Source organism: Cephus cinctus, unplaced genomic scaffold (genome assembly GCF_000341935.2).
Source record: "Cephus cinctus unplaced genomic scaffold, Ccin1 Ccin1_scaffold0101, whole genome shotgun sequence".
Classification (NCBI taxonomy): Eukaryota; Metazoa; Arthropoda; class Insecta; order Hymenoptera; family Cephidae; genus Cephus; species Cephus cinctus.
Window position 1 is genome coordinate 1,995,510 of NW_014332838.1, and position 27,128 is coordinate 2,022,637.

At 34.4% G+C, this 27,128-nt stretch overlaps 6 protein-coding genes across 11 annotated transcripts in view; 4 read left to right on the top strand and 2 right to left on the bottom strand.

The window, feature by feature from the left end:
* Positions 1–83: 83 nt before the first annotated feature.
* Positions 84–6,699, bottom strand: LOC107274633 (formin-binding protein 4). 2 transcript variants are annotated; one of them, XM_015753917.2, is made up of 13 exons: positions 6,246–6,699; positions 5,978–6,135; positions 5,789–5,900; positions 5,503–5,676; positions 5,238–5,403; positions 4,124–5,157; positions 3,635–4,035; positions 3,428–3,561; positions 1,879–2,024; positions 1,518–1,793; positions 1,030–1,370; positions 621–947; positions 84–336 (listed from the first exon to the last, which is right to left on the bottom strand). In XM_015753917.2, the coding sequence occupies exons 1-13, from the start codon at positions 6,319–6,321 to the stop codon at positions 244–246; spliced, it is 3,438 nt and encodes a 1,145-aa protein (XP_015609403.1). In that variant the 5' UTR covers positions 6,322–6,699; the 3' UTR covers positions 84–243. The 2 variants fall into 2 exon arrangements, with proteins under 2 accessions (XP_015609403.1, XP_015609402.1); XM_015753916.2 differs by having other exon boundaries at positions 621–950; positions 6,246–6,697.
* Positions 6,700–6,747: 48 nt separating this feature from the next.
* On the top strand, positions 6,748–9,888 carry LOC107274636 (conserved oligomeric Golgi complex subunit 3). Its single transcript, XM_015753922.2, has one exon. The coding sequence runs from the start codon at positions 6,920–6,922 to the stop codon at positions 9,563–9,565; it is 2,646 nt and encodes an 881-aa protein (XP_015609408.1). The 5' UTR covers positions 6,748–6,919; the 3' UTR covers positions 9,566–9,888.
* Positions 9,889–9,904: 16 nt separating this feature from the next.
* LOC107274638 (crossover junction endonuclease MUS81) lies at positions 9,905–12,746 on the bottom strand. 2 transcript variants are annotated; one of them, XM_015753925.2, is made up of 8 exons: positions 12,609–12,746; positions 12,035–12,535; positions 11,809–11,962; positions 11,147–11,740; positions 10,851–11,064; positions 10,572–10,784; positions 10,381–10,494; positions 9,905–10,318 (listed from the first exon to the last, which is right to left on the bottom strand). In XM_015753925.2, the coding sequence occupies exons 2-8, from the start codon at positions 12,498–12,500 to the stop codon at positions 10,073–10,075; spliced, it is 2,001 nt and encodes a 666-aa protein (XP_015609411.1). In that variant the 5' UTR covers positions 12,501–12,535; positions 12,609–12,746; the 3' UTR covers positions 9,905–10,072. The 2 variants fall into 2 exon arrangements, with proteins under 2 accessions (XP_015609411.1, XP_015609412.1); XM_015753926.2 differs by having other exon boundaries at positions 12,035–12,546; positions 12,609–12,730.
* Positions 12,703–18,521, top strand: LOC107274632 (exportin-4). 2 transcript variants are annotated; one of them, XM_015753913.2, is made up of 12 exons: positions 12,703–12,866; positions 13,400–13,789; positions 13,891–14,158; positions 14,254–14,708; positions 14,810–15,083; positions 15,202–15,464; positions 15,527–15,966; positions 16,049–16,332; positions 16,409–16,584; positions 16,672–16,970; positions 17,052–17,280; positions 17,394–18,521. In XM_015753913.2, the coding sequence occupies exons 1-12, from the start codon at positions 12,726–12,728 to the stop codon at positions 17,679–17,681; spliced, it is 3,507 nt and encodes a 1,168-aa protein (XP_015609399.1). In that variant the 5' UTR covers positions 12,703–12,725; the 3' UTR covers positions 17,682–18,521. The 2 variants fall into 2 exon arrangements, with proteins under 2 accessions (XP_015609399.1, XP_015609401.1); XM_015753915.2 differs by having other exon boundaries at positions 12,726–12,866; positions 13,901–14,158.
* A 1,495-nt stretch (positions 18,522–20,016) lies between these two features.
* On the top strand, positions 20,017–23,280 carry LOC107274645 (BUD13 homolog). Of its 2 annotated transcripts, XM_015753936.2 has the most exons (7): positions 20,017–20,122; positions 20,190–20,311; positions 20,572–20,849; positions 21,209–22,352; positions 22,425–22,579; positions 22,705–22,889; positions 22,999–23,280. In XM_015753936.2, exons 3-7 carry the CDS (start codon positions 20,668–20,670, stop codon positions 23,169–23,171), a joined length of 1,839 nt encoding a protein of 612 aa, XP_015609422.1. In that variant the 5' UTR covers positions 20,017–20,122; positions 20,190–20,311; positions 20,572–20,667; the 3' UTR covers positions 23,172–23,280. The 2 variants fall into 2 exon arrangements, with proteins under 2 accessions (XP_015609422.1, XP_024947692.1); XM_025091924.1 differs by having other exon boundaries at positions 20,037–20,849.
* A 1,413-nt stretch (positions 23,281–24,693) lies between these two features.
* The window catches only part of LOC107274651 (obscurin), a 35,189-nt gene continuing 32,754 nt past the window's right edge, over positions 24,694–27,128 (top strand). The window contains exons 1-2 of one of the 2 annotated variants that reach the window (XM_025091927.1): positions 24,694–24,711; positions 25,536–25,641. In XM_025091927.1, coding sequence (XP_024947695.1) covers positions 24,709–24,711; positions 25,536–25,641 — 109 coding nt within the window. In that variant the 5' untranslated portion in view covers positions 24,694–24,708. Of the gene's footprint in view, positions 24,712–24,923; positions 25,289–25,535; positions 25,642–27,128 lie in introns of those variants that run through there. The other variant, XM_015753943.2, reaches the window with a different exon arrangement.

Genomic DNA, 27,128 nt, shown 5'->3' on the forward strand with positions numbered 1-27,128 from the left:
ATATTTATTCCCAATATTTACTATGGAGTTAATTTTTGCAACAGTAGTGGAGGTATAGTTGTAACCCGCTAATAAAAATAGGGTTTTGGTATATAAAATTTTTATTTATAATTCTAAAGAATATAGTACATGTTCAATGTTGTCAACTTCATTAGTTCAACAGCGTATTTAAGATTATACACTGCGTTAAAGTGTATAACAGATGTTCAAGTAACATTACAATATCATTGATTTTTTTTCAATTCAATTTCCATCTTCGAAATGCTGTTGCGCTTTCTGCCATTTTGCAACCATACTGGACATCTCTTTCTGCTTTTTACTGACGCCAATTTTAGCCTGAAATAGTATCATAGGAAGTTATAATTCTGTGCATACAAAAAGTACTAGAAAATACGCAAAATAAAACAAGCGGAAACTAGCGGCCAATCTTTAAATGATATTACAAAACAGTTAATCGTATACATTTTCTTTAAAATTAACAAAATTATTAAATAATTGTAACAATATATTTGTGAATAACAAAATTAGGTTGATTATAATATATAATATTCATTTAGTAAGTAAAGTTGTAGCTATCGGCCGCCAGTTTCAGTTTATTGTAAGACAAATGTGCCACGTACCTTTTTCTTTTTCTTTTCTCTAATTATAGAATCAACAGGTATTACTATTTGTGGCGTTTCGATTGACACCTGTGGTTGTGAAGGCGACGGGACAGATTCTACCGGTGCCACCACCTCTGGTATTTCTTGTTCCTGTTCTATATTCGTTTTCTCAATAGATGCAATATCACTGTAAAATGAATCTAATGCAGAACCCAAAGATTCCCTCTGTGTTTTAATAGGAGGTTTCGCAATTATCTGACTATTCGTATACACTTGCGTATAATCCGCCACCACAAATTGAACGGCTTCCTGGCCACTGAGTCTGTTTGCTGCTGCTATAATAGCCTGCTATTTTAATTAAATCATATCATAGAAACATTTCTTTATTAAAATAGTGTACGTCATACATCCAACTGAATAGACTTACATTATGTAAATGTTGATGGTACGCTGGGTAATGCATAAGTTGCCCTTGCATAATAGCAGCATGATGGTCTATAATCGGTACAGCTGTGTCTCCAATAGTAGCTGCATAAATTGGGTTCGTTTGTTGTGTAGCAGCCGTATACAATACGGTTGGCTCGAGCGCAGAATTGGCCATTGGATATGTGATGTCTGGTGCATCTACACCTGGCGGCAATGGTTCGCTATTTGGAGGATTTTGCACTAAAGGTGAGTATGGAGGCAATGGTGGCTGTGATGGTTTAGGCGGTGATGGTGGTAAGGGTGGATTGACAGACTGTCTTATGTCAGATGTAGGTGTTATCTCTGCAGAAAAAACATCATGGGTACATTGTAGTTTATCCAGGAAGTCGGATAATATATCGTAATTGCATCCAGTGTGATGATCGCACGAAATAGCTAAAGATATTAGGTTTAACCAAATTTCCTTTTTAGAGGATCAAATGAATTTACCTTTATCTACTCTGTTCTTCTTTATATCCGGAGTCTTTTCGCTGATACTGCCTCGTCGCTTTTTGCCTTTCTTTAAATCCTCGGCGAATATTCTTGGCGGTGGTGGTGGACTAGGACTAGAGATTTGTGGTGGTGGAGGAACTTCCAAATCTTTTGAACTTTTTGGAAGGACTTCCCCGTTCTTATCATGTTCCATTGACACTGATTTCTCATCTCTTTCAGATGCTAACACCACTAAATCATTCTTGGCCCCTTGAGCATCAGTTTGGACTTGTTCTAAAGATCGAACAATAAGAATTGTACATCATTTTGCATTGTATATGTTGTATCATCTATTTATGTAGATAATTGATGAACATACCTATGATAGCTGGTTCCTCCTGGTCTTGTGGAGGAGGCGTCGTACACAGATCCATCTCTTCGGTTCCACCAATTACATCAGCTTCCGGATAAGTCCACTGAGTCTCTCCGCTTGTAGAGTTCCGATAATAGTAGCGTTTATGCGATCTAGAAACATCCCCCCCAAAAAAACGAAAGTAATGAGAATATTGGGTAGAGTGTAATGTTTTCAACATCTGTCGGCACCATTCTTTCTGACCGACTGGTCTCTTTCTTTTAGAATTAGTGAACGTAATCCATTAATACCCCTACCTGCGTTGCAGTTCATCAGGATACCTGCGAAGTTCCTTTTATTAAAAAATCTATTTCATAAATCAAAATACTCATTATATAATGGATAGGTCCTTGACCATTCGCTATAAAATACAATATGATGTCCTTGGATGTGTTTCACGAACAAAACATTCCGCCGATCCTTAAGAATTCTTATTAGATAAATAAAATATTAATCCTGTTAATAGGACATTATGTACTTAATTGATGGGTTTCAAAATTGACCATTAGATGTTATGTAGAAAATAAAAAAAGACTACTGTACTCTATCGGATGTTAATTGATATTTGAAAAGTTAAAAATCTTTGTGCAATTATATAAAGTGTCATTATCAGTTAAATGATTTTATCCATAACGAATGCAATCACTGTCTGATAGGAGATAGCATTTTTATATTTTGTTTGTCAGTAAAAAAAAGGAATATTGTAATTTGAAAATATTATTGTTATCAGTTTGGCTAATGTTGTAAAACATGTTCTAAGGCTTTAATATGGACTCAGATAAATATTAAGATAGTGTGTTTCTTTATATTTTTTTTTAATTTCAAAGGAAGCAAAATGTCCTGTTACTCTTGGACGGTCCTGCACCTTCCACTGAAATCATGTTCACTTCTCGAAGACCTATAACAGCAAGATAAAGCATAAATCACGAAAATCACAAAATCTATAATTTAAAGCAACAATACCAACCTTCTCTTGTCGTTGCATAGAAACTATGATATCAAGTGCATACGATATCTTTTCAGCGTATTATACATTACAATCTCATAACAGTTTAATGATACCAGCATTAGTAGCTAGTCAGACAAGAGAACATTACAAGAATCAAGTTATGAGTGAGATATAGTGCTACGACATGAAATATATTTGTGAACAGATCAAAATAATATTAAAATGTTACTTGTTTGCCTGCTGATTTGTATCAAAAAAGAATTCGATAGATACGTGTAGCAGTTGTCATTAAGAAAAATAGTATCACTATGCAATGCTCGTGCCTCTGAATTGAACAAGTTTTGAACAATACGGTTCATTCAATTTACCACTAAATAATTATAAACTGCCAGCAATTTGAATACGCTGTGATGAACTCTTCAGTCGTCACTCGATATTTGCGTAAATACATATTGCAGTTAACACGAGAGACGAGGAAGCATTACAAGTATAGGATGATGTAAATAACAAATGAGTATATTTAGAGCATAATCGAGTTTGAATGTTTGTTTGTGCGGGATACTGTACCTATCCCACTGGCAGTCCCATCCTGAGGGTGCCGCTGCTTGCTCTAAGCGACCCAATTCACGACTCGTACCGGTCAGCCAGTTATGTAGGTAGTTTTCTTTCAGGTCTCCAGCTTCCCAAGCGCCGAGCAATGTCTTTAAGGCAAATATAAAATTATGTTTTAACATACTTTTTCATTAAAGTATTGCTAATATAAGTATTATCCACCTGCAGTTGTATGGCCATAACCTGCACTGCAGACGCAGTATGACTTCCTTCTGATAAGAACTTCAATTTTTCCATAATGGTTTCGGTCAAGCACTTGAGATTTTGTTTGTTAAGTTCGATTATTTCCTTATTTTTTTCACTGTCTTCCTCTTTCACATTTATAGTTTCTCCTTTGACAAAGCTGATTCCACTTTTAGTTGTAGAAGTGTTCGATTTTTCTTGCTGCTCATTACTTGTTTCAATCAACTCATGATGATCCACGCTACGTAATTCTTTTTGGAACCCTAAACCATGACGGTCATTGTCAGTAGATATTAGTGTCGGAAAGGGTGTGCTTATTGCTTCTGGTTTACTCGTTGCTGCGTTTTGTGCATCCAATGATTTGGTTTTGTTGGGTGTAACTGAAGAATAATAATAAAAGTGATAAAGTAACTATCGAGAGATAATTTTGAGTTAAATGCAGTACTTTAATTTTAAAGAGGAACATACCATCAAACGCTATACGCTTTTTCCTTTGAAACGCCTTCGCTGGTGTTTCTAAATTTTCTAAAAACTTGTTTGGTTTTGGAAGCTCTGATTCCGTTTTTGCAAGATGAGCTTCTTCAGATTCTAAACTTTCTACTTTGCCAGTATCCAATTCCACATTCATTTCCTGCGATTCTCCGTTTTCTTTTAATAACTTTTCAGTGCTTTCGTTTTTATATTCATAAATGCAAGCGTTTCCCGTTTCACTGTGTTTAGTTTCTATCTTCTTTGTTACACCATCATTACTACAGGAATTTTCACTCGATGTAGTTAGGATACCTTTATCTTGCTGATATTCCACACTAGGGAACAGGGGAGTAATTGTTGATTTTTTAGGAGAAATTTCTTCCTCAACATCCGAGTCGTCGCTGTAGCCAGCTACTAAAGAAAACTTAATTTCTTTTTCAGGTGTAACAGGTACCTTTATTTCTGACTTTACCAACGAGCTTGTATTGTTTGTTTTTTCTTCCAATTCCATGGTTATGTCAATATCAGCATGAAAATGTACACTATTAACATATTTATCTTTGTTCGGAGCTTCTGTATATTGCAAAACATCACTTTGCGACACTTTTGCTTGACTTTTCAAATATTGGGATATATCTATTTCCCTAATTTCGGACTTTAAAGATGCTTTCATAGAATCCTCATTCGATACTAAATTCTGAACATTATGTGTTTCAGAATGCTTCACTTCGCTCTCATCATTGCTTTCAGATCGGCTTTGTCTGGCATTATCTCTTCTTACTTTTAAGCTGGCATTTTCAGGACCATGCACCATTGGCACAATACCTGGTGGAAGAGCAGGTCCAATTTTCAAGTTTTTGGACACATCTTCAACTTTCTTATTAGAAATTAGATGTGTATTCGCGCTTGCTGGTTTTGGACGCATTTTCACAGAAACCGTTTCTTTCGATCTCTCACGAGTTTTAGATTCAATGTCGCTTTCATCTGATTCACTTTCATCATTTCCGAAAGAGGTTATCATCTCAATTTTCCTGTTATAGAGATAAAATATGAATTCGTTATTATACTGATATTCTATTAAGTTTTTGGATTCTAATTATACAAATCGTACCCATCATCCAAATCATTGTCCTTCAAACCACTTTTTGTTGGTGATTCTTGTTCAATATGTAATTTTTGTGGCTGATCGCGTTGAGAACCAACTTGTCTGTTTCTGTTTCTGGCGACAACTTCCTTAGGTATCATTCCTTCAGGAATGTTGGTTTGCGGTTGTGGATCTATATGATGAATAAATTGTATAATCAAATATATAATATATGAAATGTAATACGATGTTTTAAAAACTTGTGTCTAATAAGAAGTAAAAAAACTAATACATGTATTCGATGAAAAATTGGCCCATTGCATCGCATGCAAGACACGCGTAGTCGATTCTTGAGTATTTTCTCTTAATAATCTCATCTCTACTGGCATTTCCCATGTAACTTCATTAGTTTCAGTGTGCCAGTAATAGGGGTAACCCGTTGACTCATCAAAGCATTCTTGCCATACTGAAATAATATTAAAGAATATGCTCATACAAAGAAAATATATAGCTTTTCTTATTAAGTAAATATAAAGAAAATATAAGAATAAAAAATAAGTGATATCTCATCCACTGACATGTTTGTTGTCGATTTGTATTTGGTACAAGTTTCTGTGGGGTTGATTTAATCCCATCAAATTTATCCATCATATTGGGTTTTGGCTGCTCCGGAGCAATAAGTTGGATCTCCTAAAAGATGAATTATGTCTTTCAAGATAATTTTTTTAATAGATTGAGTTTATTCCATTTTAATTCATGTGTACTACCTTGAAAAAATCATTAACTTGGTCATCTAATTTATTAGAATCTTGCTTTGTGTCTTCTGTTTCACTATCAGAATTATATTGTCCCAATAAATTTACTAATGGATTACTAGGTAAACCATTTTGTTCAGGGTGATCAACAGCAATTTGTTGATATTTGTCTGAAAGAAAAAGTCAGGATGAGTCATTCATCGACATATGCATTGGGAAATATTGTCTTGCAAGTTTCATTGTAAATCATATGTAAAGACATTGGATCAATGATATTTACTTTGCCAGCGTCTTCTAGGAGAGTCAGACTGCTCCCCGTTAATATCTAAAACAGGTCTTCTTTGTCTTCTCTTCATGATATAAATAAGGAGTTGGAGAAGTTAGATGAAGTAATAATCCATAGTCATATTTACAGGTGCCACTTCAGATTAAACTTTTTTTCACTAACAATAGTTGGAATAAAATTATAACTAAGCTGTTTAAATAATGAAGATTCTGTATCGTTAAAATATGTTATTCAGTAAAGAAACGCTTAACCTCAAAATTGTTATTTACTATCATCACAAGTCAAAAGATATTTAACTTAGTTTATAAGCTCATGAAAATTTATTGCGCTATCAACCACAAACATTAGTTCTTGCCAATTTCACTGTAAATATTTATATGTATAATGAAGATGCGTAATATCTTTCAAGTGCCATGACCAATTACTGACTATGTACATAACCTTAAAATTATTATAATTATTATTATTATAACTCCTTCGATCTTGCGTCTTCGTGGCAAACAGTGGCAAAGATGGCCGGGTGTCATTAGCAAAGGCTTGCAGTTTTCAAATGAATGTTGTACAATATCATTGATATTTATCTATAGTGTCAGTTTTTAATTCTTTGTACAAATTCACCAATCCCCAAACATTTGGGTACCTAATACATACTTTGCAAATGTACGAAAATGGCTAAATCAAAGAGCATTCCGGATAACCTAATAAAGTGGGATGTGCCAGAAGATCCTTTGGCACCTTTGACAGACTGTCAAAAAGAATGGTTAGTGAGTCTGCAAGAGGAAGTTTCTTCTCTCGACGTCGTTACTCATGAATGTCTACCAGAAACATTATCACAAGAATCCGATGGAAATCAGACAGATGTGAAGAGAATTGAGACGTATCAAGAACTATTGCAGTGCTACACAGGTCTTGAAGAACGGTACATGTCTGCTGAAGATACAAAGTATGTGGCTTATCTAGAACAACTAAAGAGCCGTCGTCAAGAATGTCATGACCTATGTCTAAAAATTGAAAATGCCTTGGTGGATTTTTCTACATTATCCAAGCAGTATACCACAGTTTCCAGCAAGACAACATCTCTTCATGATGCGAGTGAACAACTGATCTCAGATCAGGAGAAACTGAATTCATTCATTGACAGTATATCTGATCATGTTAAATACTTCAAAGAAGTTGATCACATTATGGAGAAGTTGGAAGCACCAACAATATCTGTAAATAGTGAAATTTTCTTCAACTTGTTAAATCAACTGGATACGAATATGGATTTTGTGCAAAATAATCCAACATTTAAAGAAAGCAATATATACTTAGTTAAGTATAGGCATTGTCAGTCAAAAGCTATAACTCTAATGCAGCATTACATCTTTAATTTACTTTCTAATGCCACCAAGAGTATTTTAAATCCAAAAGAAACTGGAAATATGAAAATGGAAAACACAGATGCAGCATTGGCTCTGTTCTATGGTAGATTTCAAACAATTCTACCAAAAGTTAAACTAATTATTGAGCAGATAGAAACAAAGTCTTATAAAAGACAAGAATATGATAGTTTATTATTAGAATGTCATCAATATTATTTAACCCAACGGGGATTAGTACTAGGTCCTAGTGTACAAAAAGCATTGCAAAAAGTAAAAGAAAAATATAATGGTGATCACTGCAGTCTTGTTAGGCATTCATGTGCATTACTGTTACATGCGTCAATCGATGAGCACCGCTTGTTTTATCAATTTTTCTCTAAACCTTCTAGTGGATTAACAGCATACCTTGAAGGACTATGTACTTCACTTTATGATACACTAAGACCTTTCATAATACACATAAATCATTTGGAAACGTTAGCCGAAATTTGTTGTATACTGAGAATTGAAATGTTGGACGAACACGTTCAAAATAACTCGGAACCTTTGCAAGGCTTTGGAAACATTTGCTTACAACTATTGCACGATGTACAGGAAAGACTTGTCTTTCGAGCGCATTTATATTTGCAGTCAGATATTTTAAATTATAATCCCTCGGCGGGAGACTTAGCGTATCCAGAAAAATTAAAGATGATGGAAGATATAGCCGAGTCTTTAAGAGAGGAAAGTCATCAAATCAGATTGAAACGAATTTCACTATCATCCAGCGATAATAGTACTTTTGAACCGATATCGAGAAGTCATATAACAATGGATCCAATTAATCAAAAACCTCATATTGGTAATTCTCCAGCAGATTTGCATGGAATGTGGTATCCTACCGTTCGTCGTACATTAGTCTGTTTATCAAGGCTCTATCGTTGTGTAGATAGACCGGTTTTCCAATCTTTGAGCCAAGAAGCAATATCAATTTGCGTACAGAGTATCGAAAGTGCTAAACAAAAGATCCAATCAAGATCAACTCAATTAGATGCTGAGCTCTTTCAAGTCAAACATTTGTTAATCCTTCGAGAGCAGATAGCACCATTTCAGGTAGACTTTACTATTAAAGAATACAGTCTAGACTTTTCAAAAGTCAAAACGGCAGCATTTGGCTTATTGGAAAAACGTTCCCGATTATTTACGCTCTCAAATAATGCATTGCTCGAATTCCTTTTAGAAGGTGCTCCTCAAATGAAAGAACAACTGATTGATTCTAGAAAATATGTTGATGCTAAATTAAAATATACATGTCAAAGGCTTATCCAAAATGCCACGTATCTTTTAATAGAACCGCTCGTTAAATTTCTTGAAGAGGCAAAATTGTATGTTAATTCAGATGGTACGAGTTCAATACGACAAAAATCATTTGGCAATACGCAGGAAATAGCAGCTATTGTTAGTGAAGCATTACGTCTCATCAAATTTAAACTTCCGGGTATCCAACAATCTATGCAATTATATTTGGCTAATCGAGAGACAGAATGTATTCTGTTTAGACCAATTAAAAATAATATAGTGGCTGCTTTTACACAATTATCACAGTTGCTGAGTAATAATTATAATGCAGATGAACTTTTGCTTATTGGTTGTCCATTACCAGAACAAGTTTCTGTTATGCTGAGCTCGACTAGCCTTGTGCAGGGAAAATCTGTACAATCTCAAAAATCAAATAGTGATGAAGAGCAAGTTCAAACTGCGCGACAAATAGAAAATGCTTTTGTTTCTTCAAAATGTACAGACAATTCCGATGTCGAACAACGAACAGATATTGCACGATATCTGCAAAGTATATCTGGCCAAACACAAAATCCATCTGAAGAACCTCAACTTGAGGGATCAGAGATATTCTCTCAGAATACAGGTGCCCATTTACATAATACAAGTAATTCTGATAATGTTAAACCATAATGTCGTTTAATATTTTTATCCAGTTATGATACGGCACATGCTGAGTTAACAAAGCAAAAGTTCAACTTCAAACTGTCCATACTATATATTGATAAAATGATACTTTTGATTCTATAAGTTTTCACAAAATATGTCATACTTTTTATTACAGTTGAAACTCGCAACTTTCAGAGTTTCACTCTTACTTGCCTCCCATTATATGTTTTTCTAGATTCTGTATCAGTCGTAACTCTTATTGTATAGTAACTATAATCGGAAATCTAGTATTTTTATATGTTATTGATTATTATGTAAATATTGCAAATTTAATAATTTAAAGTAAGAAGTGTACAAACGAGATAAAATAAATAAAACTTGATATAATATTGTTCTTTTAATAATACCTAGTAATAGTCAATGTAGATTAAGGTAAACTTTATAATGTATGTTTTTTACAAGTGGCAATATTAACTTTCAAGTATAACGTTTCCAGTATACGTTTACGTGTATGAGGATACCCAATATGGTTTAACTTAATGTTCTCTTTGTATAAAGTTGGTAAACTGTTCTACTAATGGTAGGTCCCAATTGTCTTTTCATGTATCCACATTGTATCGATGCCAATAATTTATCTCCGTCATGTTTTGCATTATTCAAAGACTCTGATAATATTCTTGGTGTAGGATATTTTTCTACTATAGCCAATGCTTTTTCAACCGATAGCCCTTTTAATTGCAGCAATTGCCGAATCAACATTTCTTTAACTTTGAAATTCTAAAAAGAAAAAGCAATAAGTACATTTATCGTTCTTATAAATGTAAGTTAATCTGCCTTACCTTTGTCTTTGATGCAGATTTATTGAACAGGTTAAAATCCATAAGTGCTATTGTTCTACTCATGATATTATTTGTAACTACATTCTCCTTTTTGCAGCATATTAAGTGTTTCTTCTAGAACAGAAATAATACATACGTTTCCTATTAGTAACATATCTTCAAAGACTATTGTCATAATTAAAAAATGTTACCTCATAAGTTTGTGTTAAAATTCTCGTCAGTGTAGCTAAATACAACATTGAATCCCGATGACTATTTGTATATTTAACAGTAAACCCTTCTTGCACCATTGAATTTACTGCAGCTTGTAACAATGTAGTTAATGGTATCACAGTATGTTTATTGTTACCATGACTTTCAACCATGTATATCAGATTCTCAATGCCCGATTGCTTAAGCCGAAACTGTAAAGTACAATGAATTTGTTATGGATTATATGCATTCTCAAAAAGAAATAACGATAGCAATACCTTTTGCTCGTGAAATCTTCCATCTCTGATGCTAGAACTCAAATCGTCAATTCTTTTTCTTTCTACTATATATGGTAATATTAATTCATTGTTGGTTTTCCTGCACCTAGCAATCCACGTGAAATCGCCAACTTTTAAATGTCGTATTTCGAATAATACTTTAGTCTGAGAAAGTTCTGCAATAGTAGCGTCATCTTTGGGCTTTGTTTTACCACTAGTAAACAATAAACAATATATAGTGAAACAGATTGCATGGTTGTTACATAATATTGTATTTCTGATTCATTGATACTTACCCAGCAGTTTCTTGTGTATCTACTAATAGTATAATGTCAAATGTATTTGGTTCACAATTCCAAGAATTCTTCATTAAAGTTGAGGTCGGAGATGATGGTGACTGTGTAACGATATTCTCAATTTGTAATACAGCATTTCTTTCTGTTTCTTTACTTTTATTCATTTTATTACTAGTAATTTTGTCAGTTATTTGCAAATGATTTTCTAGGGCATATTCATTGCTAGATTTTGTATTTATATATACAACCGGTTCTAGAGATTCTGATAGCTGTTCAGGTGAACTTTCTATTTCCAAAACATCAATTGCATCATTGCAATAATTATTAGTTGTTCTACTTTCTAAGCATGTCAATGCTTTTGTGTTTATCTCAGGTGATAAATTAGGCAAATCCAATTCTTTCAAATCAGTGTAAACATTTCCTGAGTAATCAGGATTATCTGAATCACTAAGTGACAATGAATGTACTTTAACTTTTGAAGCTTTTGTTACAGTACTTTTTCCTTCGTTATAGGAAGAAGTAGATTGTGATTCATATTTGTCCACTTCTGATAATTTCATGGCAAGAGCTAATCCTTGATCAGTGAGCTTATACCTGGAATAAAACATAAAACTTTGAACAATTATATTTTTATTCAAAGAATGAAAATATCATTATCTTACTTTGCAGGATTACTGAATTTAATAACTAAACCCTTTGTAATTAGAGTAGACATTGATGACCATGCTGTATAATATGAACCAGGATCTGGCCTTTTGAAGGACTTATCACATAAGACTTGAGCATCCTCTTCTATACTTTTTTTACACATGTACCCTATTTGTAAAACAATATAATAATAATTATGTCCATCTATATTGTCAGCTTTCAAGAGATTGTTTCTAGTACCTATGTAATCAGACTTTTTTGTTTTATTGTACAATGTTAACAATATAGCATAGCCACCCGATCTGCATGCTGGCACATACTGCTTATTCAATGAATCAGGTGATACATGCTTTTCTGCAATAACACTAGTATCACTTTTCTTTTTAGTATTTTGTTTTGTAGACTTATCAACATCAATGTCATTTTCAACATATTTAATGACATTGTTAAAAGATTTCGTGCTTTGTTGTCTGTATTCTTTGAGCTTTCTATCCAGCATAGAACATAACTTAGTTCCAAAATGCTGTAATATAATACAATCTTTTCCAGAATCTAAAGGCAATGGATATTTTTTCAAAGTATTCAGCGCTTTGGAAAAGCAATATTGCATGTCAGATCCTTTATTTGCTGCTTCATCTTTCCATTCTTGCAACCAACATTCGAAGAGTGGATTTGGACAGCTTTGCTTCACTTTAACTCGTTTCATTTCAAAGGTATTTCCCACTTTTGGATCGTTGAACTCTGAAAATACAATGCTTATAAGTATTGTAATAAATGTTCATTAGAGGGTGCTATTCATCTTTGTTATAGAAACCTTTAATATTAACTGGACATGTTTATGTCATTATTAATAATTGTTAACAGATTTAAATGTAGTTTATCGTAAACATAAATACAAAACACGATTTCGTCTTTCGACTTAAAAAAACATATGGCCTCTGTCAATTGTACTGCCATCTATTTACCCATTGCTTATAAGCCTTCAGCCAATCTGATAGCGAAACGGAATTTATTTACGAAAATGGCGGATCAAGTGTTACGAGAATTGGAGGTTGCTGCACAAATTATTTTAGTAAGATTAATATTTATTAACTTTTATTTTTCGTATTGACTAGAGAAGTACGTCTAGTTCACGTACATGTATTGAAAATAGTGAATTTTAGCTTTCTACACTGTGTCTTTTCAATCGTTCACTTTAGACAGGGTTATGTTATGTTATTGTACTATAGAATTTTGTTTGTTTTTAATAATACAATACACAAATATTTCTTGATTGTTTAAACATTCATTTCGATTGGGAATAAAGAACAAATGATGTTAAAACTGTCTGTATAACTGTTATTTAAAATATATATAATACTATATTCTCTATAATTTGGAAAAGTCTAGTATTACAATACAAATGATATTCCTTGTAAGGCACAATAATTTCTGTTATATGTAGATCTGTATTAAACAATCCATTGTATATGGTGAAAAGTTAAAGTAAACTTAATTTAATAATATATTAATGGATACATAGTTTGAAAGTAATTGTGAAAACAGCTTATTCCTCAGAACTTTGAGATCAATGATTTTAGTAAAACATTTATTTTGTATTTTCAGGCACCACCAAATCTTGTGACTGCTGAACAAAGGCAATCTGCAGAGGGTGTTTTTTTGAATTTTCGAAAAACAAAATCACCTTATCAACTATGTCGGGAAATATTAGAAACCAGCAGCATGGATTATGTTCTTTTCGAGTCAGCTGGCCTGATAAAAACAGCTTTAGTAAGAGAATGGTCCATGTTGCCACAAGGAGATATTGCATCCTTAAGGCAATATCTTCTGCATTATATCATAAGCAAACCTACATTGGCACCTTTCGTCAGAGAAAGAATATTGCAAGTCATTGCAATTATGGTTAAAAGAGGAAGTGTTGAAGATCTGGGTGAAGAAAGAAGACAAATATTGAATGAAGTCGAAAGATTAATAATGAGTGGTGATTTACCAAGGGTAACTATAATACATGTTATAAAGATGCACGAAAACAAGTTTACATTGCATGCATATTATTAGATAGCACCGTTATACTATAACTAATGCATTTGTTATAGCAACTTTTAGGATGCAGCATAATATCAGCATTAATGCAAGAGTACGCAACAACCGTGAAATCTTCAGACGTCGGTCTAACATGGGAGGTACATTTTAAGGCCAAAAAACAGTTTGAGCTTTCAGATTTGAAAAGAATATTTAAATTCTGCGTTGGTGCTCTTGGAGAACTGACTAAAGGAGATATTCAAGAAGCGACGTTGCCTCTCATCAAACACTTGCTGTCTATTACTGAAGGTGTTCTTGTTTGGGGCTTCATATATGCAAACTATATCCTTTCTTATACTAAAAACGTGTCTATTATTCTATGCAACAATTTGCATATTTTCATTTATCAGAAGTTATTTTCCTTAATTCCGATACACTACCCAAAAGGTTAATCGGCGTCTTTGAAGCAGTTTACGAATCAGACAGTAGTCCTGCTCTTCGCCTCAGTCCAATGTGGCGTGACGTTATTCTTGATCCTGCAGTTCTGGAATTATTTTTCACTCTTTACTGGAAAGTACGTACTAATCCACAATTGGCTCATCACGCGCGAAACTGTCTAGTACAACTCGGCAGTCTGAATGGAGGAGTGGTGATGTCCAGAGGAGTCAAGCTGCAATACTTGACTGCCTATATGCAAAATTTCTTGAAACTCGTATCCAATATTGAGATTATTGATCAAGAAGCTATTGGTATTGCTAACATGATTAGAAAACTCACTACTTTCTTTGGCGTAACATTCACTTCATTACCGGAGGATCTGCTGAGATCATTTATGGAACAAATGACCAGATTGACATGTCTATTTACTGAAGGTGCTGCTCAAGAAGAATGCGTATGTTTTCCTCTTTTTTACTGCAAGCTTCACATATACTGCCATAGCTGACTATACTACATAATATATAAATATAAGGATTTTATTGCCCTTTTTTACAGATGAGTGTTGATGATTGCTTATATATGGAAGCGTTCGAACGAATGTTAGAAACATGGATTTCTATTTTATCTGAGGCACACTTGTTTCCTTCTGAATTTTGTAAACAAAGTTCGGCTCAAATGTTTAATACTTATCTTAAGTGTCATTTATCAGCTCCTGATGGCACTAGAGGTGATTCGACACCAGATGTACAGATACAGGTGACAATGGACGCTCTCGACATTGCTGAAGAAAATGATAGAATCAGATTTAAAGAGCAACTACAAATTATTGGTGAGATTTTTTTGGACATTCTGAGAATGTTTTTAGTTGCACAGTATCTTATTGCTCTACGTCATACTATGTAACTCTCTAAATAAGTCTAAGAATGTCGTATTATTAATATTCACAGGTAATTTCGGCCGACAAATTCCAAGTCATTCTTTACCCTTACTAGCACGTTTACTCGAGGACCGAACAAACCAATTACGCGATCAATTTAACAGATTGGTAGGACAGCCAGTAGAAATACAAATGTTGACTTATAGGGAGATGTCAAAATTGTTCGAGGATCTGCATTGGCTCGTACTCTTAGCTGGTCATGTCCTTTGTATGGAATCTGAAGGGGAAGTGGCTCAGATACCATCAGATTTAATGCGATACAGTATGGATCAGGTGTGTAGGATCTGTATCTTATTTACTTGTATGTATTTTACTATATATTCCTTTTTTGTTAGGTGCAACAGGGGCATGTTGATGTAAATATCACATTGCAACTTCTGGCATCGCCACAAAATAATCTTTCGGATATAAACGGTGCCGAACAATCAGCAGATCACATAATTCGTTTAGTCGCAGCTGTTTTTCGTCTTTGTGAAGTCGAAAAGATAGCGATGTCAGCTGATATGGAAAGTTTATTAAGTCCAGAATTGAGTATTACAATTGTATGGTTTCTACATAGATGGTCGCTAAGTTATCTTTTACCAATCGAAACTTATTACTCGGAGATCAGTACGATTCTGTTACAAGCCTTTGGAGAAGATAGTCCAGGTGCATTATGGACTGTAAATTTCCTTCTGGAGAAAGTAGAATGCAATATTAGTTCTTGTAAAGATGAGCCGGCGCTAGTGAAAGAGACTGTGCAACTATTGGTGGCCCTGATTGAATCACAACCGAAGTAAGCCTGATAAAATTAATTTATATATTCCTCAGCACTCAAATCAGGACAGTTCTTTTCATGAAAATATTTATCATCGTAGAGCTGCTTGCGTGCTAAAGTCTGAACGGCTTGGTCGCTTAGTTGAAATGGCCACAAAGGAAAGATCTGATTTACCACAGGCGGCCAAGAGAGGCCTTATGCGTACAATAGTTCAAGTTGGAGCTGCTGTACAAGATCCGAATAATGAACGGCAATATTGGTCGCAGACATTGCAACCTTTAGAAAATCGATTTAAACAAATAGTTTCTAACGAGACCTTTAGCAGGTCGTATCATGAGCCTAGTATCAGAATTGACATTAGAGATATTCTGGATTCCTTCGTTGGTAAACTATGATTCTCCATCTTTGTCTTTATTATAATTATTGCTTAATATTCTGAATAAAATTAATTGCTTCGCAGGAGTTGCTCTAGGTGTGCAAGGTCCGACTGTGGAGTCCGTGTTTCAGCGCACTATTCCTTTATTAAATGAACTACCAAATTTACTTTCGTTATATCATAACTATCAGGATTTGGTACAATTGATTTTGGAATTACTTTGTGAGAGTACCAGAGGAATGCTGTGCTTCTTATCAGAGGTAATAGATTATTAACATAATATTTAATCAAATCTTTCATAATGGAATTACGTTGATAACTCCTTTATTGTATAAATATTACTTTAGGCTGAAAGCATTCGTATTTACGAGGCATGTTTACGTACAGTACAAACTTATGCTCGTTGCAATACGAATCGTTTGACTCTCGACGTAACAGCCGAAGAAGATACTTTCCAAGATATTCTCTTACTTATGCAACTTTTGACTAATCTATTAAGCAAAGATATATTTGATTTGAGTCATTGGGAGACTAGATCTGGACAAGATCAACCAGTCACTCCTGCTGACGTATTTTTATATGGCTTAAATATTGTCATGCCAATGATGACTATAGACTTATTGAAATTCCCATCGCTATGTTTACAGTGAGTATAAAAAAGGAAAGATAATTATCTGATAATAATAATTTTTGTGATGTTTAGTTACTGGTAATCAATATATTATAGATATTTCAAAATGATCACGTTCGTTTGTGAGATTTATCCGGAAAAAGTCTGTAGTTTACCTGAGGAATTACTGAAACAATTATTAGCCTCTGTAGAATTAGGGCTTTTTTCATTTGGACACGACATCACGTTACTTTGTTGCGATATCATACAAGTAATGGCCAAGCATATATATTCTGCTGCTGAGAAAGGCCATCCTAGAAATCAGCTAATGGCACCCTTTATGAACGTGAGTATTCTTCTATATTATATTATTACACGTGTCCGCTGGTTATAAATAATATAAAATAATTATTATTCTGAGAAAAAAAGTACTTAACTAATTTTTATATACTTTTTCAGTTACTAATGAATCTGATTTTATCTCGCCAAATCAATTCTGATCACATATCGAATACGAGTATACCGTTATATTATCTCATATGTTGTTATCAAGAACAATACCAACAACTCGTACAAAATTTATTAGCCTCTCAAACAGATCCGCAAGTAGCGGAAAGGCTAGCAGCAGCATTCACAGAATTAACTGCAAATATAGAATTAAATACCGAACGTGTTCAAAGGCTGCGATTTAGGGATAATTTTGATAAGTTCATTGTCAACGTGCATGGATTCTTAATGGTCAAGTAAATTAAGGTACTTAAGGGATTTTAGTGAATTATAATATATTTTATACTACTTTGACAACGTACGTATTTATGAATTAACCACGTAGTTTTTGTTTCTCGGGTCAGTAGTAAGAGACATTATTCAATCAGTAAATTTGAGAGAGGACGCTCGTTTGTCGTATAAAAAGTAAATTTGCAGTCTGACATATTAAAAAGTAAAGAGGACATCCAAGTGCAAAGGAAGATATTTTAATTAATTTTTAAAAATTATAATTCTTTTGCCTGCAACTCTATTTAGTCATACAGTGAGCAGTATTTCATTTACTTAAATTTCACACGTAAGTGTTGTTACACACAAAATGCACTTACAACATATTTCTTAAAGTTCCAGATGTATTTATCTTTAATCCGGTTCAAGTCGTCGGGTATGCTTCAAATTAATAACTAGCGCATCTTTCTGTAAGCTTTTTGTACGATTAGTCGGTGCACAATATTATTTTAAAAAAGTTCTGTAGAGTTGTACAACGCTTGCGGTATAACAATTTCTATTAAAAAAACTATGGCCAATCATACAAATCAAGACTAGGGGGTTTAATTTGTATCCGCATACAAATTTGCTATCCCGTTAATTTGAAATGATCATTTACATTACATTACAGAGTCTGTCAAAATTTGCACGTGTCGCAACGATAACATTAGATTAATTTTATTTAACAATAGCTGCTCGTAGTGCGCGTAGATACAGCTAGTCCAGATCTGTGATCCATGAATGGCAGCAGTTAAAGTAGTGTGGATTGGATTAAAGTAGATTGGTATTGCCAATTATAGATAAGAAAAGAAATGAAGATATTGTGAGATAACATTATGCTGTTTTGAAAATTTTTTATTTGCACCTGAACATGACACCTAAATGTACCTACATGTCAGGGCCTTGGAAATTATTTTTTCTTTCAGGCATGATATTTCATAAGTATTCACGTATTCCAAATAACAATCGCACTCGAATGATTTTGATAACATCACTTAAGTTGGAATATGAGTTTGCGTTGCATTTCTTTTATATGCAACGTAGTGATAGAAATAATTTTATTGAATGGAGGGAATGTCTTTCATACAGAATATGTGACTTGGAGCTTCCCCTTCTGGCATTGAATGATAAAAACAATTTTGCTAGCTAGTGATTTGTATTTGATTTGAATGGTATTGAACACCAAATATTCCAAAAAGCTTATATCTATTTTCATAAAGATATTGTATAGCATAAGAAATTATTAACCTTTGAATGTCTATTCCGTGTAATCGTGTTAGATTCTGTGTCTTTGCGTCTTTATTTAATTGTGTGTATTTTGCAATTTTGATTAGAGGGAGGAAATGAGGAAGCTCTATTTTTAGGTTTTACGTGCCTTTTCATTCAGGTCGAGTGGACGTGTGAATGCAAGGGAATGTATATTGCAGTGTCATATGGAATAATATAACATTCAATTATAAAAGGTGGAGCATAATAGGAATGATGCTCTTGTATGAATGAATTTCAATCTGTTACATTACAGTTTTTATGTTTATTTGGATGTTAGTAGAATTCTTATTACATATATCGTATAAATGGCGAGAACTTTGGTGCAATTTTAAGAGAATTCTGTAAAGCTAAAGAATTATCGAGTCTTATTGAGCACCATACAAAGAATGTTAGTTAAATAACGTAATTTATGCCACGAAATTTGACGTTAGATTCGATTATCTTTAAACAGTTATTCCTAAGCGACTAAGAATGAAAATTGAAAATGTATTGTATTTGTCTAAATAAATGTATTTAAAATAAGTAATCTTGAAACCGTATTTTTGCAGATGTCACAAAATATTCAAAAATTGGAAATTATATTACTTCATCTTATTTATATCAATTTATAAAGAAATCTTGCGCTGATGATGAGCAACTGTATGAATCTGTGATTGTTTAATTTTCGTACAACATTTTTATTTTCTTATGATAAGTTGTTCAGAAGCAGCGAATCGAATGAAGGGTCGTAAATGGAAACGGCAAGGGAAGGTTTTCGCTCGGGCGCCGTTTTTGATTCCGTGGATATACATATGTATACGTAGTACAACAGTTATTACTGCTCTGGAGAGTTAATGCATGGTCATTATTTTTGTTTCAATTAAGCTGAAGTCGTCTGAAGATTAGCAAAGATCTTTCCACAGATCTTATTCTCCTAGAAGGAGAATAGCCTACTCTAGCAATGAGTAGAAAGTGGCCCCAACATGTTGAGACAGATATATATCTTTCTCTTCGTTTGTAACGTCAGTTCCTCTCACTGCGCACGCGCGCACTACATCATATCACCGGCTGCCTCGAATTGAATTTCTCCAGTCTTCATGTAACTCGCGTTTCGCATTAGATTGGTTGGGTTTTGTTAGGTCAGTAAATTGCGCATTTGCGCAGTGAAGGGAACTGGACGTTATGAAGTAAGAAAGAAATATATCTCTGTTTCAACATGTTAGGGCCATTTTTACAACACCATTCCTCTTCCAGGAGTATAAGATCTATGGCTTGAAAATGTAGTCATTGAAACGTACCTGTCACAAGTGTGTTCAAAAATGAACCGACGCAACGATGCTCGTAGCACTCTCGGCTGATCTTCGAACGCAGCTGTCGTAAGTGTGTTCGCGAACCAATCATATTGTTTACATATAAAATCATGAAAATCTGCTTGATTATTTGGAATTTCAATAAAAATAAAAAGTTTCTGTTTTAACGAATATTTATTAATGATTGCATAGTAGCAGCGGAGAAATTAGAGAAACACAAGGAGCATTTAAGGAGCAATATCTTAGGCATTATACACATATAAATTTTTATTATCCTGCGCTAACTTCCTGACAGTCGTTTTCTTTCTATTCCTATGTTCCAATAGCTTTGAATCGCTTACACGCCGTTCTGCGACTCATTCCCTCTATCTGTAATATCTTTATGCTATCAATAACATTGAGTTGAATTAGCTGTTGAACCAATGAATGGTAATAAAGTGCGTGCGTACGCAATGGTCGGTCATGACCTAGAAGTGGCTACAAACATGGCTTCTGGAAAGATTGATCAGAAGGAATATTTAAAAAAATATTTGTCTTTTGACGATGAAATGAAAAAGAAGAAGAAGAACAAGAAGAAGAAGCACGCGAAAGTCGGGGTGAAAACGTAAGTAGCACTTTCAAAATTTTTGTCTTTTCTGCCCTATTGCCTACAACGATCCCTTGTTGTTTTAGGTTAAATTGATTATATTTGATACAACTACTTGGGCCTGTAAGAGTGCTGGGATCGTTAACTAACTTTAAGAAATCGTTTAAAGAACGTTATATATATATGTCTTCTTGGATATATTATTAAAACCTGAAAACGTTATTTTGAGGATGAACATTAGAATAAAAGATAGTCGTCCTTACTATATAAGACTGTCTTGAACATTTTAGATGCACTATGTAATGTTAACTGTTCCTAATATTAAAGACAGGATCATTTGTCTCATTATTTTACATACTTTGAGATGTATTTTGCAGAGTAAAGATCATTGACGATGATGTAAACCTGAAACACTTGAGGCCAATTGAAGATGGAGAGTTTGATATCCTCAACCATACTGAAGATGCGCCACAAATTGTTGGCATAATCGACGAACGTGGACCTGTTGATTTCTCGGATAAGAGAAGGTGGAAAATAATAGCTGACGATGGGGATGGCGATATAACTGTAACAAGTAGTGAAAATAATATAAGGGATGCAGATGATTCTATTCCTGATAGTAATAGGAAAAACGATAAATTGTTAGGAACTAAGAAGAGCGTGAGTTCAGCTCCCTTCACAAAAAGTAAAAAAACGTACGACTCAGACTGTAGTCCTCCTAGAAGAAAAGAGAATAAAAATAACTCTGATTTAGATTTAAGTCCACCTAGAAACAGGCAAAATAACAATAACGTTGAGCACAGTCCTGCCAGAAAATCAAGAAAACATTCCAAACGAAGTAAAGACTACGAATCAGACTTGAGTCCACCTAGGAAGAAAAAGAATTCAAAGCAATCAGATTCGGATATTAGTCCACCCAGAAAGTGGCAAAGTAACAATAGTTCAGATCGCGGATCTGGGAGAAAATCAAAAGACTATTCAAAATTCAGTAAAAATTATGATTCTGACCTGAGTCCCCCTAGAAAGAGACAAAATCATTTGGACTCCGATTCTGATTTAAGTCCCCCAAGAAATCGGCGAAACAACAATAACACTGATCACAGTTCTATTAGAAGAGAAAGACAAAAATCGCATTCTAGACACGATAAAGATTATCATTCAGACCTGAGTCCTCCTAGGAGATCCAAGCATGATTCTCGAAATACTGAATCAACTGACAGTAAATATAATAACGATGGTCACAGAAGAAGGATGGATAAACACAGAAATAAACACAACATGGACAGTGATATAAATTCACCGGGAAAATCCCATAGAAGATCGAAAACACCTCCAAGAAAATCAACATCGCGATGGGATCATGAGCCCAGGAGAAGATCTAGAACTCCAGATAACCCAAAGGATCAGGACAGGCGAATGAAAAAAACTCTAGATGGTAAAACGGCAGGATTACAAAATGCCAGAGCATTAAGGGAAGAAACTGATGCACACAAGAAACGCGAGGCTGAATTATTCAGCAAGGTAAGGTATATAATTAAGATTATTTAGATTAAACACCAATTTATAAATACTATTCATTAAAAATTCTTTCAGTTGAGCGCAGACGTTAGTGGCGTTGGGCAAGCTGCTGTTCTCCGTGACCGTAAAACGGGACGGAAGCGAGATTTGGCTGCAGAAGCAGCTGAAAAGCGTGAAAAACAAAAAGTTCAAGAAGAATTGGATGAGAAATATGCCAAATGGGGAAAAGGGTAATTAATCATAAGGAAAAAATAATTAAATTGCACTCATTATCTTAATAAATAACTTTTATTTAATACAGTTAGCATATTAATTTATGTAAGATTAACTATGAAATAAAATTATTTCTTTCCAGCTTGAAACAAGTGGAGGATCGAGAAGAAAAATTAAAAAGAGATCTATACGAGATGAGTAAGCCTTTGGCAAGGTACGCGGATGATGCTGACTTGGATAAGGAACTTAGGGAGCAAGATAGGGAAGGCGATCCTATGTTGGAGTACATAAAACAAAAACAAATAAAAGAAGGAAAACGAAAACCAGGTAAAATGCAGCTGTCATTTAAAAATCAATTGGATTCTCTTGAAAGCAATATACACCTCACAGGTATCTGCATACGTGGCTACAAATTTTTTTTATTTTTTTCTTTCAGAAAAACCAAGATACGAAGGTACATTTATGCCCAATCGGTTTGGCATTAAACCAGGTCATCGATGGGACGGAGTCGATAGGAGTAACGGTTACGAGAAGAAATGGTTTGACGCTCAAAACGCACGTAAAGCTTTACAAGAAGAAGCTTATAAATGGAGCACATCTGACATGTAAAACAATGTGGAATTGTTAAAGCACTGCTAAAAAAAATATTAAGTTACTATGACGTGTACCTAATGCAATTTTTGTTGTCAATCATAAAAGTGCACTTTCACTAATCATATTTTTCCTTTATTTATTGTCTCTTAATGTGAAAGTTTATGAGATATACATAATCACTGCGTCTCTCAACAATTAAATATCACGGAACTAACCATGTGTTAATTAAAACACCAATTTCATATTCTATTTTCAGAAGGATATTCGAAACCTTTACCTTATTGATATATTTATAAATATAACGATTTACAATACGCATTGCGCTAATGAATTTCATTATATATGCGTGTATATCAAATAAGCAATGGAGACTGTGATAAACTGGTCGACTGTTAACAACTTATTATTATTACAATATTTAATCATCATGAATTTTTAATTAAGACCAAAGGATTATTCTTTACTAAAATTTCCATTTACCAACAACTTATAAAAGTTTTAGAATTAATAAAAAAAAAGGAAGACAATCGATTATATGCGAAAAAACCCCATATTTGAAAATAAAAAAAGGAACAATATCAATCTAGAATGACGGTTTCTCTCTCGGAATACTGATTAATACCACGTGCCACGTGGAGTAAATACAAATAAATTGTGCTTCCGTGAACTGTCAGTTATGACAGTTGGTACGAGAAGCATGAGCGAAAAAGTCAATGACAACTAGAGTCAAAAAAGTGTACATGTTGCCCGAACACTAGAATAATGGTAGAGTCCCTCTAGTAGAGGGACTCTAGAATAACGTATCGAAAGTATGGGAGTGACAATAAAAGGGTAAGAAAAAGAATTGTATGCACATAAGGAATTATATAAAAAAATCCATTGTATTTTTCCAATAAAAACAATTCCTTCCACGAAAGTAAATATATTCAATATAAAATAACTGTCATCCGGAAAAAGAATTATGTCATCAGTCGAGGCGCTCCTCAACCAAGGGTTTCGATCCGTTTATAGCCGCCACTGCTCGAGCCGACTGAAGTGGTCGCCCCGATACGTATATATCGATGTACGGCGTCGCGACCACGAAGTGTACTGGAACGTGTACGGCAGTGGAGGGATCCACATAGAGAGAGATAGCGCGAAAACAGGCCAATGTAGTATGTTGTCTCTATCGCACACTGTATAGTCTTTCAAAAAGTTAATGCTGAGAAAAAATATTGCTTGAAAGGAGGATTAGGGAAGACTGTTTGAACATTGCCCGTCCTCCAAAATTATGTACAAATGAAATTTTATTTAATTCAAATTTCTACGACGTGCAAGTGTCGTACTAAAACGATTTGTCGGCACTAAAATGGCGGAGCAATATTTTTGGTCGGCCTGTACACCACATGCGTAATTTAATTCGAAGAGGACAACTTACTACAGAGTGTGAGTGAGATAGTAGAGTCCTCGCGGGGTTATAGTTCATCCACGAGTTTGGTGTGGTTTTTGACAGTTCTAAGCAACGCAGTCCTAACTAAATGACACGTAGTTTTCCATAAAATAACGTAAATATATGGTACAATCGAAAAATTAAACATATTTACTCTAAGACCATGCATATGCATAGTTTGTAACAAACAAAAGCAGTGACACGAATGCTTTTCTAGTGACTTCATTGTTTTCAATCTGTCCAAAAACACATCGTAATCGTGGACAGACTATACCTCCGAATACAGCAAACGTCTTCCAGTATAGCTATATTTCAATAGTCGCGACGCAAGGGCAGGGTCGCCGGTAGTCAGTACGCCCCGCGACGTCGACGGGACTTCCTCCTCGTTGGTCGTCGTAGATTAGCCTAGGCACTAGTCTTTCATATGAATCGTTAATAGTGTTATAGGTGTTAAACAGTCTAAAGCACAAGGCTCATTAACGAGACGAATTTAATTCCAAAACGTCCATACATAAAAGCGCACAATTACGCGTAGTAACCAGTGAAAGAAAGAAGAAACAATAAGGGAGAACAAAACGGAGATACAACGCGAGGAGGGTCACATAGTTATATAGAACAGAGATTGAAGAAGGAAATATATATATATTTTCCAAGGAAAGTAGTAGGGCACCCGTAACACGCCAAGGAGTTTTATCGCGTAAAGGTGCGACTCCATAACGGCCTGTGATTTTTTCCATGCGAATTTCCTAACGTCCATAAAGGCGATACTTTTTCTATCCACAAATATATTTGCTTCGACAACCGGCGACCATATACATATATAGTTACCGCGAACGCGTGTTCGCTCTTGTATTCCTGGTGATATAAAACCGATGTTAATAAGAGACTGTTCCTAGATTAATTGCAATTAATAATCGGCCATATAAAAACGTTTACTCATTTCCACGAAGGCGGACAAACAGGATAAAGAGTCGCTGGTCAAGATGGGATGCAGTATCAGCAACGAAAGCGTGCAGCCTGTGGCTGAAGGAGCGAAGGAGGAAGCTAAGAATGTCGGTGAGTGAATATGTACTTTATTCTCTTTTATTCTATACTTTCATATTTTTATGTGAAAGTTACATTATTCCATCGCATGATGCCGTTTAGTTATGCTTACAGTAAAATTCACGTAACGATTTATTGCTTTGGTAGTTTACATACATTTTTTTGGTCTTTCAGTGTAGACGATCTCGTGTCTCTTGTTTCACCTGGAATTGCACGACGACCTTCACTTATTGATACAAATGGAGAAGTGTGACGCAATTTCTATTTACTGGTATTAGTATTAACTGTCCCTTTTATTTTTTTTTCGTTTCTCTTCTTCATACTTGTCCTATTCAATTCCAAAAAAAGTTCTAATTGAGGGACCACATTCCCAGCACGTTCCTACACTTTCTGATGCTTAATATTGATTGATATCCGGAAATAAGTACCCTTGGTAATAGGGCTCAATGGATTGTAGGCCGAACCGAAAAGTGTATTCTCTTGGCCGAGAGTTGTACGATTCCATTTCGAAAGCGAAAGTTTCATTGATTTTTAACAGGTGAAAAAAGGAAATGAATTTTTTTTTAATTTCGCTTTATAAAAACTGTACAAAACTATCATAAACCCACTGTCAGAAAACTAATGCCAGATTCATACGTGGGAGATACGCAGTGATATTAATAATTGAAAATGAATTCTCTAAAACATACACAACCAACAGGGAATTCCATTTGTCGTGAATTTTCGTTTTTTAATAAGTCAATTCATCAGACCAGCAGGGAAGGACCATGGGGATAAAAAATTGCGTCAAATTCGTATGTGTAAATGATTATTCTTCCAAATAATAAATGTTTAACGCGACAGCCATAAAGCAGCAGAGACATTTATCTTATTATTTTGCATATCCCTTGACTATTATATCTTAACATTTGAATATGTCATAGAGGTGTTAAAGGTTTTTCTTTTTTTAAGTATTCCCAGCCAAATCGAAACGAGTTCTAGAATGACGTTTTATGGCCAATGAATAATTTTCGCGTTCGCTACCCAAACTGAAAGAACATACATATATTCAAACCTAACCTAACAAATATATATACAATAGTATATGTTCATCCACATGGACGCCAATGTATTCCTAGATTGCATATCGTGATTGTGTGCACGCTTGAGTAACATAAAGGCTATGGGAAAGTACTGTATAACAAAATGGCTAGGTCATTTTTTTCAAAACCTCGCACCCTAACGCTATCGAACCTTTTCTCATTTATTGTAATATTATTTGACGACATTTTTTCCCAAGTTACCGTAATTGCCATACCGCAGGGTTCGATTGAAAATACAACATACATAAGTGATTGTAGTTGGTCCACGAGTGGGATATGCTTTTTTTGACAGCTCGAAAACAGTGAGGGTTCTAGCAAGGCACACGGTGTCATTGCCCAAAAATTTTCTTACAAAAATGAATACACATGGTTTTGAACTAATCGTATTTTTTCCTCCTATTTTAGGATATATTCACG

Coding starts and splice junctions, on each gene's coding strand:
- LOC107274633 (XM_015753916.2), bottom strand. CDS start 6,321: ATGAAGAGAAGACAAAGAAGACCTGTTTTAGATATTAACGGGGAGCAG. Junction 6,136..6,245: donor TCCTAGAAGACGCTGGCAAA/GTAAATATCATT, acceptor TTTTTCTTTCAG/ACAAATATCAACAAATTGCT. Junction 337..620: donor GAGAAAAGAAAAAGAAAAAG/GTACGTGGCACA, acceptor ATACTATTTCAG/GCTAAAATTGGCGTCAGTAA.
- LOC107274636 (XM_015753922.2), top strand. CDS start 6,920: ATGGCTAAATCAAAGAGCATTCCGGATAACCTAATAAAGTGGGATGTG.
- LOC107274638 (XM_015753925.2), bottom strand. CDS start 12,500: ATGAAACGAGTTAAAGTGAAGCAAAGCTGTCCAAATCCACTCTTCGAA. Junction 11,741..11,808: donor AAATTCAGTAATCCTGCAAA/GTAAGATAATGA, acceptor GTTTTATTCCAG/GTATAAGCTCACTGATCAAG. Junction 10,495..10,571: donor TTTTAACACAAACTTATGAG/GTAACATTTTTT, acceptor TTTCTGTTCTAG/AAGAAACACTTAATATGCTG.
- LOC107274632 (XM_015753913.2), top strand. CDS start 12,726: ATGGCCTCTGTCAATTGTACTGCCATCTATTTACCCATTGCTTATAAG. Junction 12,867..13,399: donor TTGCTGCACAAATTATTTTA/GTAAGATTAATA, acceptor TTGTATTTTCAG/GCACCACCAAATCTTGTGAC. Junction 15,465..15,526: donor TGCGATACAGTATGGATCAG/GTGTGTAGGATC, acceptor CTTTTTTGTTAG/GTGCAACAGGGGCATGTTGA.
- LOC107274645 (XM_015753936.2), top strand. CDS start 20,668: ATGAATGGTAATAAAGTGCGTGCGTACGCAATGGTCGGTCATGACCTA. Junction 20,850..21,208: donor GCGAAAGTCGGGGTGAAAAC/GTAAGTAGCACT, acceptor TGTATTTTGCAG/AGTAAAGATCATTGACGATG. Junction 22,353..22,424: donor AGGCTGAATTATTCAGCAAG/GTAAGGTATATA, acceptor AAATTCTTTCAG/TTGAGCGCAGACGTTAGTGG.